The sequence below is a fragment of the Podarcis filfolensis genome, assembly GCF_964270895.1.
Source record: "Podarcis filfolensis genome assembly, chromosome: 2".
Taxonomy (NCBI): Eukaryota; Metazoa; Chordata; class Lepidosauria; order Squamata; family Lacertidae; genus Podarcis; species Podarcis filfolensis.
In genome coordinates this window covers 91,027,698-91,041,510 of record NC_139605.1, presented here as the reverse complement: position 1 = coordinate 91,041,510, position 13,813 = coordinate 91,027,698, and the positions used below count along the sequence as shown (strand labels likewise).

The window sequence follows — 13,813 nt, the reverse complement described above, 5'->3', positions numbered from 1 at the left end:
AACATGGGGGGAACACAGTGTAATCTAGACAGACGCAGGCACATAGTCAAAAGGTAAAAGGTAAAGGACCCCTGGACGGTTAAGTCCAGTCAAAGGCAACTATGGGATGCAGTGCTCATCTTGCTTTCAGGCCAAGGGAGCCAGCATTGGTCCACAGACAACTTTCCGGGTCATGTGACCAGCATGACTAAACCGCTTCTGGCACAACGGAACACCGTGATGCGCACGGAGACATTGTTTAACTCCCTGCCAAAGTGGTACCTGTTTATCTACTTGCACTGGCATGCTTTCGAACTGCTAGGTTGGCAGGAGCTGGAACAGAGCAACGGGAGCTCACTCCATTGCAGGGATTCGAACTGCCGACCTTCTGATTGGCAAGCCCAAAAGGCTCAGTGGTTTAGACCACTGCCTGGCATATGGAAAGACAATTGCAATTCCATGCATACTGACTCTATCTCGCTACACACATGAACCTTACACCAGCTTTGGCTGCAGGAAGGGAGATAACTTCACTTTCCAAGCCATCCTCTATTTGAAACTTTTTGGGAGAGATCTCTACATCAAGAGTCTGCCTAATGATTAGCTCCCATTAAAAGACAACTACCAGCTATCCTAGGCTATTAACCAGCCATCTCCCCGACAAAGGAATGGCTGGCCAGCAGCCATAACAATACATCCACATCCTTGTAAACAGGGGTTGCAAGCAAATTACCCAATAAAAGAGTCGCCACCACCAAGGGCTGCTATGTTTAATATGCAGAGACCGTATTATGCTAGACTTTCTACAGTGTGGGGATGATGGAAGGAATTTAGACCACAATAAACAAAAGGAAGGACACAGGAGATTCTGGGAACCACGGGTACAGTATAAACTGAAGCAATACGGCTGGCTTCAGCACAATTCTCAAGCTATCCAGCACTAAACAGATGAAAGAGCTTGCCAGAGGGGAGTGCTAGCAAGCTAATTGGCCCATGATAAAAAAAAATGATACTTTAAGTAGGAAATGAACTCTTAACGCTGCTAATCCAACACGCAAGTTTAAAACTTAAGTGCCGCCTCCCACACTGTATCTGTCCCAAACTACTCTATGGACGCCGCCAAGTAATTGATGCATTTGGTAGCAATGCATCAACGGAGCGCCCATCAGTCAGGAGACATCATTAGAGCAATAAATTTTTATCCTACAGTACATTTCATCCAAGAAGCACTGAGTACACTATAAAACCGTTGATGAACTTGCTTTACTGCTTTGCTCTGCAGCTGGGCAGCCCAACTTTTCATACCAAGTGAGCCGCAAGAACACTTCAACACAGAACCTGCAGGCCACACACCACAAGGCCCAAATTTGAAACACGCCCTTGCACTGCCTTTCTAAAGCTGACTAAGTGAGGCACCAGGCTTTGGGAAGGGGTTGCAAGGCTCTGACAGGATCCTAGAGCCCTCCCACCTCCTTCCCAAATCTGGGAGATCACTAACTAGGCTTTGGGAGGTTGGTGGGAGAGATCTAGGACCATGTCAGAAGCCCTCATGCCTTCTTCCCAAAGCCCAGCGCCTTGTTTACCTGGCTTTGGGAAGGCAGTGTGGGAGCTGGGGGGGGATCAAATGTTGCTGAGGGCCTTTGAGAAGCTCACAATGAAGTTTCTACAATCTCTCTGGAGAACTCTGGTCTATCGGCAGATTTTGAAAGGTGAATGAGACTCCACCGGGAAAAGGTCAAATTTTTCCAAAAGAAACGAAAGGGACACGAGAGGATGTATTGGCGCTTTAAGTCTCTGGAAACATATCAGAACAGATAATGAAGCAATACATCTCTAAGACTCTAGGACAACACAGGGTGATTACCAGAGATCAGCATGAATTTGTTAAGAACAAATCATGCCAGACTAAGCTAGTTTCCTCCACTGATGGAATAAACTCATGTTAATAGATAAGGGGGTGTAATTAATATCATATATCTTGACAGCTCAGCCCCTTCCGAGCCCTGCTATATTTCCTTGGTGTTGGAAGGGGAATCGCTGGCAACTGTACATCTGATGGTATCTCTTTGCTGCCAACCTTCCTTGATACCCTTTCCCTTTAGCATTTCCAAACATGTGACTTTTCCTGTCAGTTCCCAAAGCAACACATTATTTCATGCTCATTGTTCTTTTACCTACTGCTCACCTTAACTTTTCAAGCTATCACTTCATGACAAGATCTTCCCAGGTCACCCACAGCTTCTGTTCTCTCAGTTCTTTCCTGTTTGTATCAGCCCAATTCATTAATCTCTTAATTGGTTGCCCAATTTTCTGGTTCAAGGCAAAGCGGCACAGCATTTTATAAGAACTTTTGAAATGATAAACGCCTCTCTTTTTGAAGTTGAGGCTCCATTCTTTTACAATTTACATTGTCCTCTCTTCTTCTCCACTCCCTCCACAACCTTTACCTGCCCTTGGTTGCATCATCTCATTAGCAATTTATCGTTTGATGTCACTCATTACATGTTCATTACATGCTCCCCAACTGTTGGGAATCACCCATATCACCGCTTCCACAATCAGCCAATGAAAAAACAGCTTAGATTCAACGTTAACCAAGGGAAACAACACCAAACAATGTTATGAAATCGACCGGTCATGCGAAGTGTTCCTTTTGGAAGTATTTCTATTCTCCCACAAATCATAGTTTTCAGCTTGAAAATTGAAATCGGGTAGCATTATGCACAGCCACAATTGAATGTTAGCACCCCAAATATCTAGGCAGTTATAAAAGTGCTCAATTCTCCCTAGCACACATTATCAGCAAACCCTCTCATCTATTTGTGATGATCGGAGGTGAGGGCCAATCCTTATACAGTGGAACCTCTACTTCCAGACGTAATCAGTTCCGGAAGTCCATCCGGAAGTCGATCCGGGTCGCTGGTAGAAGTGCCGTTGTGCACAGGTGCATTTGGCGGCAGCACGCTCCTGTGCAGACGGTGGCAGCTGCTTCTACGCATGTGCAAATCGCGGCAAACCCAGTATTTACTTCCGGGTTTGCTGCAGTCACAACTTGGATTGGGCCCAAGTAGAGGCAGTTGTAAGTAGAGGTTCTACTGTACAGCCAAAACAGCATCATCTGCACACAGGGAGGAGGCAATAGAAGCCTGCAGCGGGGGGCACTGAGGTTTATAGAAGCACAAGACATCTTTAAAAATAAACTTGGAGGGGACGGGGACGGGACGGGACTCCACCACCACCAGCACCTCAAAGCCAAATGAAGAACGAGTATGTTCAGTGGCTACAGGACACTTGTGGGTGGCGGGGGGGGGGGAGAGAAAGGAACAGAATATGATGGCAAAAGGCTGGCTGAAACAGTGAACAAGGGCACCCCATTCTGCAGCAACAACTTATAGCAACTCCCTCTTATTCAGTGCTATCGGCATTAGCTCATACCTAGAAAAGCAGAAGGCGAGACGGTCCCATTGCTTCTTGCTACCATGACGCTGATGCCGGTCTCCACAAAGGGCACAGAGAAATCCACAATTTGTGAGCGCTCCTCATTGATGGTGAGGGACCCAATGGCCATGTCTGCTCGCTTGTAATACACCTAGAAAAGAATGAAACAACAGGAATAAATCCCCACCACCACGCGCACACAAAACACCACAGCAGAGCCAGCTGCACACAAACTGAGCAGAGCATCTTGCACTCATTGATCCTTTCCCTATCTTGTGATGCATCTCTAACAAGCGGAAGAGGCTGCAACCTTATACACACACGTCTGGCAAGGGCCATAGCTCAGTGGTATCATCCGCTTTGCATGCAAAATATCCCAGGTTAAATCCCTATTGGCTCTCCAAGTAGGGCTGGCAAAGAAGCCTGCCTGAAATCACCTTGGAGAACCACTGTCAGTCACTGAACTAGATGGACCAATGGTCTGACACGGATAAGGCAGCTTCCTATAGGAGTAAGCCTCACTGAACACAGTGGGACTTACCCTAAGGCAGTGGTTCTCAACCTGTGGGTCCCCAGATGTTGTTGGACTACAACTCCCATCATCCCTGACCACTGGTCATGCTGGCTAGGAATGATGGGAGTTGTAGTCCAACAACATCTGGGGACCCACAGATTGAGAACCACTGCCGTAAGGAAATGTATATAGAATTGCTCCCTGGACAACCTATCTGCATGAATGTACTAGTGGTAAAGGTAAAGGACCCCTGGATGGTTAAGTCCAGTCAAAGGCGACTATGGGGTTGTGGCGCTCATCTCGCTTCCAGGCCGAGGGAGCCGGCGTTTGTCCACAGACAGCTTTCCAGGTCATGTGGCCAGCATGACTAAACCGCTTCTGGCGCAATGGAACACCGTGACGGAAGCCAGAGCACACGGAAATGCTGTTTACCTTCCCGCTGTAGCGGTACCTATTCATCTACTTGCACTGGTGTGCTTTCGAACTGCTGGGTTGGCAGGAGCTGGGACAGGGCAACAGACAGATCACACAAACACACTATTGGCTATAGGAAACTAAAGAATAAGGGGGAATGGTTCTAACATAGATGCCTCCCAAATATGGCAGATTTCCACGTGCAAAATGCCTAGCATTGTCTGCGTTGGCTCCTTGTCCTCATGGCCCATGGTAAGGTGGCAGTGCGCACCCTCCCTCCCAAGACACCAATCTTCTATTTGCACAGCATTTTTATATTGATGTCAGGTGCACTGTCCTTCTCCCCTTCCTGTCAGAAATATCATCTTGTCTTTAATACTGCTCTGTCTGCCTTGGGAACATCTGATTATGCTTTGTTCCACTCTTGCGACCTAGGCAGGAGAAATGACATTGCCGTGGCTATATAAAGGTTCTTTGTACTCCCCGCCTGCACAAGCTCCGCTCTCGAGACCACTTAGTGTAGGGATCCTTTCGACCAGGCTAAGATGCTTCTCCCCAGAACCAGGGGAGCTGGTGGGGAGGCAGGTCAGAGAGGGCAGCTAACTGCGGGTGAGTCAGTAATAGCCCTGTGAATGAATGAATGACATGATCCCAAACTCTCGCAGCACAGAGACTCACATTCACAGCACACACTATGCCTGCAACAGACGATGATGTTGATGATGATGGAGAAAGACCTAAGGCAAAGAAAGCATTAGAGCCAAATAGTGGCAGTGAGGAAATGAGGCTGTAAATGCAGGGCTGGGGTAGTTAAGGCGGGATGACAATTCGTGCCAATTCAAAAGTTCAGGATCTACAACAATTGAACCTGCAACCTTCAGTTCAATCTCAAGTGTGGACCCTGCTATAATCTGCAACTTGTCCGAGCAGTAATCCTTTCCTCCCTCAGCAAAAGACAGTGGCAGCCCAAGACATTTCTCAGTCTGGAGTTCAAATGGAGACCCTCCACAACTGGAGCCAATAAGAAAGCCTCACTGTATCGTTTGCACACCACTTCCTGCCTTCATCTATCCTCCCATGGGGGGACACTTTAAGCAGGGCCACTTCCCCCTTGTGGCATGGTAGGGCCGGCTCTGCCTCAACTGGCTCCTCCCCCTTTTGCACACGGTCCGTGCTGGTGATGCTGCTGCCGCCGATCCTCCTTCCTTCTTGGCCCACCCCAAAAGGCAAGGGTTGAGAAGAGGCTGAATAGGGCCAGCAACATTATGCCACAACTTGCTAAATTCAATACCTTGTAGAGGTTCCTCCCCACCCCACTGCATCTTTTTTTTAAAAAAAAAATCTTTATTAATTTAAATTACACACATATACAAAGAATTTAGAAAGAATTTACAATCTCATACTACAAAAAGAAAATTTAAGAAAAAACAATTAAGAAAAAAGAAAATACAGAAAAAAGAAAGCAGAAAAAGCAGATTTACGTGCATAAAAAACCTTCCTAATACTTAAATAAACACTTAAATAAAAAAGACTTCTGACAAAATGAGTCTTCCAATCATTCTCATTGTACTGTTTATACTGTCGATTTTTCTGCACAGTTTTATATTCTTTAATATTGTTCCCATCTACTCCACAAATGGAAGTGAGAGCTGGACCATAAAGAAGGCTGATCGCCGAAGAATTGATGTTTTTGAATTATGGTGCTGGAGGAGACTCTTGAGAGTCCCATGGACTGCAAGAAGATCAAACCGATCCATTCTGAAGGAAATCAGCCCTGAGTGCTCACTGGAAGGACAGATTGTGAAGCTGAGGCTCCAATACTTTGGCCACCTCCTGAGAAGAGAAGACTCCCTGGAAAAGACTCTGATGTTGGGAAAGATGGAGGGCACAAGGAGAAGGGGACGACAGAGGATGAGATGGTTGGATAGTGTTTTCGAAGCTACCAGCATGAGTTTGACCAAACTGCGGGAGGCAGTGGAAGACAGAAGTGCCTGGCGTTCTCTGGTCCATGGGGTAACGAAGAGTCGGACACGACTAAACAACAACTCCACAAACAGTATTTGTTGTGTTTACAAGTATCACTCAAGTTCTGCTAATATGGTGTGGTTGGTACAATATGATCTTATATAATCCTTAAATATTCTCCAAATATTTTCTGGTTCAATACTCCTCTAACTCTTCCCATCAGTTTTGCTAGTTGTAAATATTCTAGCATGAGTATCTGCCAATCTGTAGTTGTTTGTTTTGTTTTGTTTTTCCCACTGCATCTTAAACCCCTCAAGTCTAACAATACCCATAGCTAGCAATACTGAAAGTTCAGAAAGATTCGCTTGAAAAACTGTTCCCGCCATGTGTTTCTGAGGCAGCTTCAGATCACAGGCGCTTCCCGGTTCTTCTGAAGTCTTGTCCCATTTTCTCTAGTGGAAAATTTTAATAGCTGGAATCCTGGCGCGAGAATAGTTTCTACTTATGGAGAAACAGCGAGCGTTCAAGCTAGAATTCGGGGCTGCATGCCTAATACCCCACTCCCAATTTCATTGCTGCCAATGACTGCCTCCCCCCCCCCTTAGGGCTGCTTAGCTGTATTTGCCAGCACACACAGTGGCCACTTAGTGCTGCTCTGGTGACTCAGCCAGTTCAGATGGATTTATGGCTCCTTACCGGGCTGATCCAAAGCAGCTGGAGCACACCAAAGCTGTGCCTGGTGTAATGTGTCAATATTTTTCCATCCCTTTTCTAACAGGTCAGATACAACTGACTCTCCCCTGGTTGCAAATTCTGACATGACAGCACTGGCCAAGCTGTACGTTTGATTTCTGCTCTACCTGGAGATCTCCTGCCGCACACAAAGGGCATAAGGAAGAAGGGGAGGCTAGAACCTTCCTTCCTGTTTCACAGGACATTTGTGACATAAGTGTTCCTACATATAATACAAATAAATAAATAAATTTTTATTTATACCCCACCCTTCCCAGTTCAGAAAACCGGGCTCAGGGCAAGAAAAAACAGCATGAAATACAGTATAAAACGTGAATGACAATAAATTCAGAATTCAAAAATCAATTTAGGGGGGAAATCTATCCAATAAACATTAGATGATCACCAGGGCTAGCTGGCTAAATTAGACCTATTTGGGCCAGCGAGGAGACCGGGGGAGAATTAGCTGTGGGATCCCAGAATGGGTAATCTTCATAAAAAGGGGAGGGGGAGGAAAGGAAGGGGAATAAAAGATCAGGCTAAATTCAAATTGAAAGCCAGGCGGAATAGCTCTGTCTTATAGCTCTCCCCACGCCAGTTTGTATTGTGAATAGGAACAGTCCTGGGAGGACTGCACCATGTGATTTTTCTGAATGTGGCTGTTACATCCATGCTGCAAATGGCATCTAAATACGGACAGGGTTTAAAATGTATGATCAACAGCTAGAGAAATGTAAACTGAACCCATGGAACAAACTTTTCTAACAAATGATGTACAGAGGCCACATTCACACCAGACATTACAGCACTATGATACCACTTGAAACAGTCCTTCTGGGAGCCGTAATTTGTTAAGCATGCTGGGAGCTGCTAGGAGACCCCTATTCCCCTCCAACAGCTACAATTCCTAAAATTCTCTGGGAAGAAGGATTGATGCAACTCTACATCCATTCTCATTTTAACACAGTTTTTCCTCAAACTTGGGTCTCCAGCTGTTTTCGGACTACAATTCCCATCTTCCCTGACTACTGGTCTTACTAGCTAGGGATGATGGGAGTTGTTGTCCAAAAATGAGTCTGGGAAACAGTACTCTAACAGAGGCATCAGGAGAGTCCCAGATCTTGCACATCCGATGACTTCTCTGTTACTCGCTATACAGGTGTTGCAGAGACTTTCCTAGGAAAATGCAACCTTCGCGTATTTCCTTACCTCTCCGATCATGCCATTCCAGAAGCCATCAACTATTTTCCCATGTTTCCCATTTGTCACCAGGTAGAGGTCATAGGAGAACTTCACTGTCTTGGCTAGCTTCTTTAGAATATCAATGCAAAAGCCTTTGCAGCAGAGCTTGGTATAGGGATCCATTGGTTCTTCTCCACTGAAAGAAGGATATATTAAAAACACACACATAGGACATGCTTAGTAGTCCTTTGCCTCCTGCATTGTGGCCATGCTGGGGCTCTCCAATGATCTCTTAAGCGTGAGGGTGATCTCCGCCTAACTCCCTGGCCCCTTCCCTGTTTACTCAGAGCAACACTATAGCGACTGGCTCCATCACTCTTTTCTCAGAGGGGCTAGAACCCAGTCATTTGGAGGTGGCAGCCAGCCACATCCCAATCATACAATTTTTGGAATATAACTTTATCAGTGGCAAGAGAGGCTGATGCTCCCACCTTTCCTATCTCACAAACATCTCTCTCTCTCTCTCTCTCTCTCTCTCTCTCTCTCTCTCTCTCTCTTCCTCTCTGTGTGTGTGATGGCCATTACTGGAGTCAACTTTGCACGCAAATGCTCTCACGAAGTACACAGCTGTCAGCATGTTCTGTCCCATGCCATTGCCCTCTAAGCACCTGTGAGGTTCTGGCATTCTGGAGCCCCATGCAGCCTAGCTGGGCTGCACACGTAGTCAAGGTGTCTAGGTAGAATGAGTGATAAGAGGCACGCAACTAGGTTTGATAGTTATAGGAAGCAGATTCCAAAATACCCATCTCTATGAGGGCTGAGGCTCCAATACTTTGGCCACCTCATGAGGAGAAGACTCCCTGGAAAAGACCCTGATGTTGGGAAAGATGAAGGGCACAAGGAGAAGGGGACGACAGAGGACGAGATGGTTGGAAAGTGTTCTCGAAACTACCAGCATGAGTCTGACCAGACTGCGGGAGGCAGTGGAAGACAGGAGTGCCTGGCGTGCTCTGGTCCACGGGGTCACGAAGAGTCAGACATGACTAAACAACAACAACAAATGAGGGCTACTAGCCCTGCTCATTTCCACTTACTGCCCCAAAGAAAAAGCAGCAGACAGTTTTTTGCAAATTTGCTGAAGTCCCGTCTGCAGAAATGTTCCTTCACCCTTGAGTATGTGCAATCCTTTTCCTTCCTAAAGGTTGGGGGGGGGGGCACATGCATGCAAGAGGGAGAGGTGACAGCAGGCAGGGAGGAAGGGAGGAGTAACTGATTACAAGAAGCTTCATGGAGGGGATGCCTCCTAGCTCAAGAGGAAGTGGGCAGAGGGGGAAATAGAGTGTCTGGCAATCTTTGCTCAACTCCTAAGGAAGGGGACATGCTATCCTTAGCACTAGGAAAGATGCTAATCACGTCTGGGAAACTCTGCACACCACAGTGGGATGCGGGGAGGTGAGCAGTCTTCTAAACAGTCTGGAAAAAACATCCAGTCAGAGACCACTCCAGGAAAAGAGAGGAAAGATTAGGGGTTCTGGCTCTGACAAGAAAGCATTTGATACAGGCCTGGTAAAACAAAAAACAACAACCCTTAGGTTCCACCTTAAAACTAGACTTGCTTAAAAGATTGTACTTGTTGTTGTTGGAAATGATAGCTGAAGTCTCACTTGCTCACAGCCAGTTTGCACGTCAGAGCCAGACACATCAGAGTGTCGGCACCTCACTCGTTCCTTTTGTACTGATCTGATCTCCAAGGGAATTGTCCTCGCCTCCTCTCTGCTCAAAAGGACAGGGAAGGAAGGGGGTGCTCCACTGCTGTGGCTGCTGCCACCACCAGCAACATCACTTGATCTCAGGCCGTGGATGCAGGTGAGCATTCCCCACATGGCAACTTGGCGCACAGGCCATCTGCTTAATTCCAACTGGTGACAGGGAAATAGAATCTTGCCACATTTCTGCACCTGGTTACAAACCCCAGAAAAGCAAGCATGGGGACAACACTTTTCTGCCTGGTAGGACAATTCAGCCAACAACACATAGTGGGCAATGCTCACTGGGAGAAAATGGGGTTTCCCTGAAGGTTTCAGGTCCAAATCCTAACCGTCTCCAGCTAAAAGGTAACAAGTAATCAGGCTAGGAGAGGCCTTGGCCTTCCCCAACTCTGGGGCCTTCCAGATGATGTGGCACTCTAGCTCCCATCATCCCCGACCACTGCCCACACTCTCTGGGGCTGATGGGAGGTGGAGTCCAGCACCAGCTGGAGGGCACCAGATTGAAGAAGACAGCCTTAGTTATTGCCGGTCAGAGTAGAAAAAAACTAGGTTACTCTTTACTGAAATTTGAAATATTTGAATGCTGTCATTTTCCTTAATTGCATTTTTTTGTTTCATTTCACAGAGAAGGTCTTTACCTTTAAATATTGCATAGAAATGTTTCCAATAAATAAACAGATGACAATATGGATGGACACACTACAAGGCAGCTTCATATGTTCAAAACTGGCTTGCCAAACCACATTTTTCCCCAGGGTGCTTGTGAATATACTGCCCATTGGAAGTTAGTTTCAGAATCTGTGTTTCTGCAAAAGCCTTCCGATAGTTTTTAACCTACATTTATTGAGCTGGGGAAAGGAGCTTGCTTCTTCACCCAGCAGGTTGGCTGACACAACTTTGATCAGAGGACTGCAGAGGTCGGCAACAGGCAGGTGATTAATAACTATGGGCAGACTTTTCAGGTTAGGTCTCGGTGGGGGCGTGCGGCAGACCGACTGCCATGACCACCTTTCCAGCTAGTTGCCTCCAAGGAGCAGCCACAGCCTTGAGAGTCTGCTTGCTGGGTCACCACATGTATGCAGTCCTGGAAGTGTAATTGATGGGCCAGCTCACCAGGTAGCCTGCTGGGAAAATGCTACCTTTATAGACATAGAAGTGGAGGGGAGGATGCTGCTGCTGGGGTTTCAAATCTACCTGCAAGCCAGAGACACCTCATCCAGAGCCTCCACCCCAAAGCCTCATCTTGCCTAGAGAAACCAACCTGTCGGTGTTGGGGCAGGAGTCCTTCCCGCATTAAGAAAACGCTACTTCAAATTCATTCAATGTTTTGCAGCAAGGGTGGGAAGCCTATAGCCCTCCAGGTGTAGTTGAGCTCCCATCAGCTGCAGGAGTAATGTCCAGTGGTCAGGGTACATGGGAACTGGAGTCTAGCAGCAGCTGGGAGCAGGACACACATTCCCCACCTCTGTTTGGAGCAGTGTTTCCCTAACTTGGGTCTCCCACTGTTTTTGGACTACAATTTAAAGTATCACCTAGTGCAGGCATAGGCAAACTCGTCCCTCCAGATGTTTTTGGGACTACAACTCCCATCATCCCTGACCACTGGTCTTGATAGCTAGGGTTGATGGGAGCTGTTGTCCAAAAACAGCAGGAGACCCAAGTTTGGGAAACACTGGTTTAGAGGAAGCAGCATTTCTCACTGGGATCCTTGCTACACTACAGTTGCCAGCATTTTTAGTTTCTTTGTCTTTGAAAGCTGCAAGTCCAAGAGAAAGTCAGCAAGTAAAGATTTTCCAATGCAATGATAGGAAAAGCTGCGCTGAACTGAATTCGACTTTGTTATGCAACTATTAAAAACACAGTGACCCTTATTATGGAAGGAGAAGATAATTTAAAGTAAACACAAAAATAATCTCATTTGATAATCTTGCTATCATTTAGCAAAACGGAGGTTTATCTTAATTTCTGACTACCTGGTTCTTAAAATTGCCTTACTCATTGTAAGGATATGATACATAGCAGATGTAACTATGATGCATTGAGATTTGCATACAAGTTGTTTTCTCTTTTTGTTATTTCTATATTTATTTAAAAATATAACAGTAAATTTTTAAAAAAAACAACGGAGAAAGAAAGGAAACAATAAGAATGCTCTGATTCCCAAGACTCAGCCAGCCAGGAACACTCAAGGTAACTTCTCTGTTTTCCCTGCTAAATTTTTCAGAAGTAAAAAAAAAAAACCTCTGAGATCTCCATTGACTGATAATCATTTTCATCCATCAAGATGACTCCCACTTCTAGTGCCACCCTGGGAAGCAAACAAATGGCATTTCAAACTAACGGCAACGATTCCTCCAGCCAGTGGCCCAGCATCCATCATGTTTGTGTAATTTTTATGCAAATTCAATTAATTGTGTGATGTAAATTAAAATATGTCAAGTCCTGATGTGCTTCTTTTGTGGTTCTGGATATTGAGCACACTTCTCTGGGGCCCTGCCTGGGGCAGATTCTCATATTCCTTGGGCAGGCAGCAGGAAGGATAACTTTATCACTCACACACTCAGAGTCAAGAAGGATGAAGGAAGGCATCATATAAAAAGAAGACTCCCAGCAGCTTCCTCTCAGCTTTGCAACTGAATCGAAAGACAGTCAGCACACCAGTGAATTTGTCCATCTTCTTGCCCCTCCATGCTTCAGGTGGCTTGCCTCTCTCAGACTCACACAGCCGCCTTTTGTCTTGGGAAGTTAATTATGTTTCCCACAGATACAGAAAAGAGAGTCACAGGCTCTGATCTGCTCTGGAGACTGCAGAGGGTATGACAAGTTTGATCTTCTTGCTTCACACAGAGCCAGCAAAGGGTCCAGCCCTTCCCCATTTCAGACATCCATACAAAGTCAGAGGGTCGTTTCTGTGGTTTTGGGTCAGCAGGAGTGGTGGGTGGGCAAGCAAGTCAGTGCCAGGCAGACTGCTTCAAACATGATATGCTTGTCCAGTTTATACTGAGGAGCCAATAAACTTTGAATAGGCTTAAGCCGAACTTTCAGCATCTACGGCTTATGATGCTGGCATTATTTGAGTTGGTAGACTCGTGTTTGCTTCTACATAGTTCCCATCCTTATTATAGACACTGCGATATATTGGCATAGTGCAATGTTTAGCTGGTGATATATCGCAATGCTGAAAACCAGATATCGCCAAGCCCTACTCGCAACTAAGCTATTTGAAGTGCAAGCACCTCGTCCCAAGACTACTGTGCCCTTTTAAAATGGGGTGTGTGTGTGTGATTATTGGGTTGTTGTTTTTATTTTGGTTGTGTATTTTGTGGTTTTATATTCTGATTTTATCCTGTGAAGCGCCCTGAGCACAGCTGTCAATGTTTCCCTTTTTTAAAGGGAAATTCCCTTATTCTGAATAGGATTCCTCGCAAGAAAAAGGAAAAGTTGACAGCTATGGCCCCGAGACCTGAGGGTAGAGGGAGGGAAATAAATAAATATGAACATAGCAGCTGAAGGACTTGTCAGCACATGGCAGAGGATTGGTACAGAGAACACCAGGGCAACAAGAATTGAGTCTGTTGCATAAGGTGCCACCAGCTCAACCACGGACCCTGCTGGAATGTTCATGCCATTGAAGAAGCAACCCCAAAGGTTATTATGCAAAGGGTTATCAACCCCTTTATGAATTCTCCAAAAATGTGGACATCTGAGTTCCACATCTGGCCATCTGATCAAGCCACTGAATTCAAACACGATCATGGCTGCCTTGCTGAATATTCTTTATGATGAGAAAGAAGGCATAAAGGTGAATGATAGCGGCCCA

At 46.0% G+C, this 13,813-nt stretch overlaps 1 protein-coding gene across 2 annotated transcripts in view; it reads right to left on the bottom strand.

Annotated features, from left to right (window-relative positions):
* The window catches only part of GRIN2C (glutamate ionotropic receptor NMDA type subunit 2C), an 87,845-nt gene that overhangs the window by 24,048 nt on the left and 49,984 nt on the right, over nt 1-13,813 (bottom strand). For both annotated transcript variants that reach the window (XM_083598079.1, XM_083598078.1), the window contains exons 6-7: nt 8,252-8,420; nt 3,415-3,568 (exon numbers count right to left, since the gene is read on the bottom strand). In XM_083598079.1, coding sequence (XP_083454205.1) covers nt 3,415-3,568; nt 8,252-8,420 — 323 coding nt within the window. The remainder of the gene's footprint in view (nt 1-3,414; nt 3,569-8,251; nt 8,421-13,813) is intronic.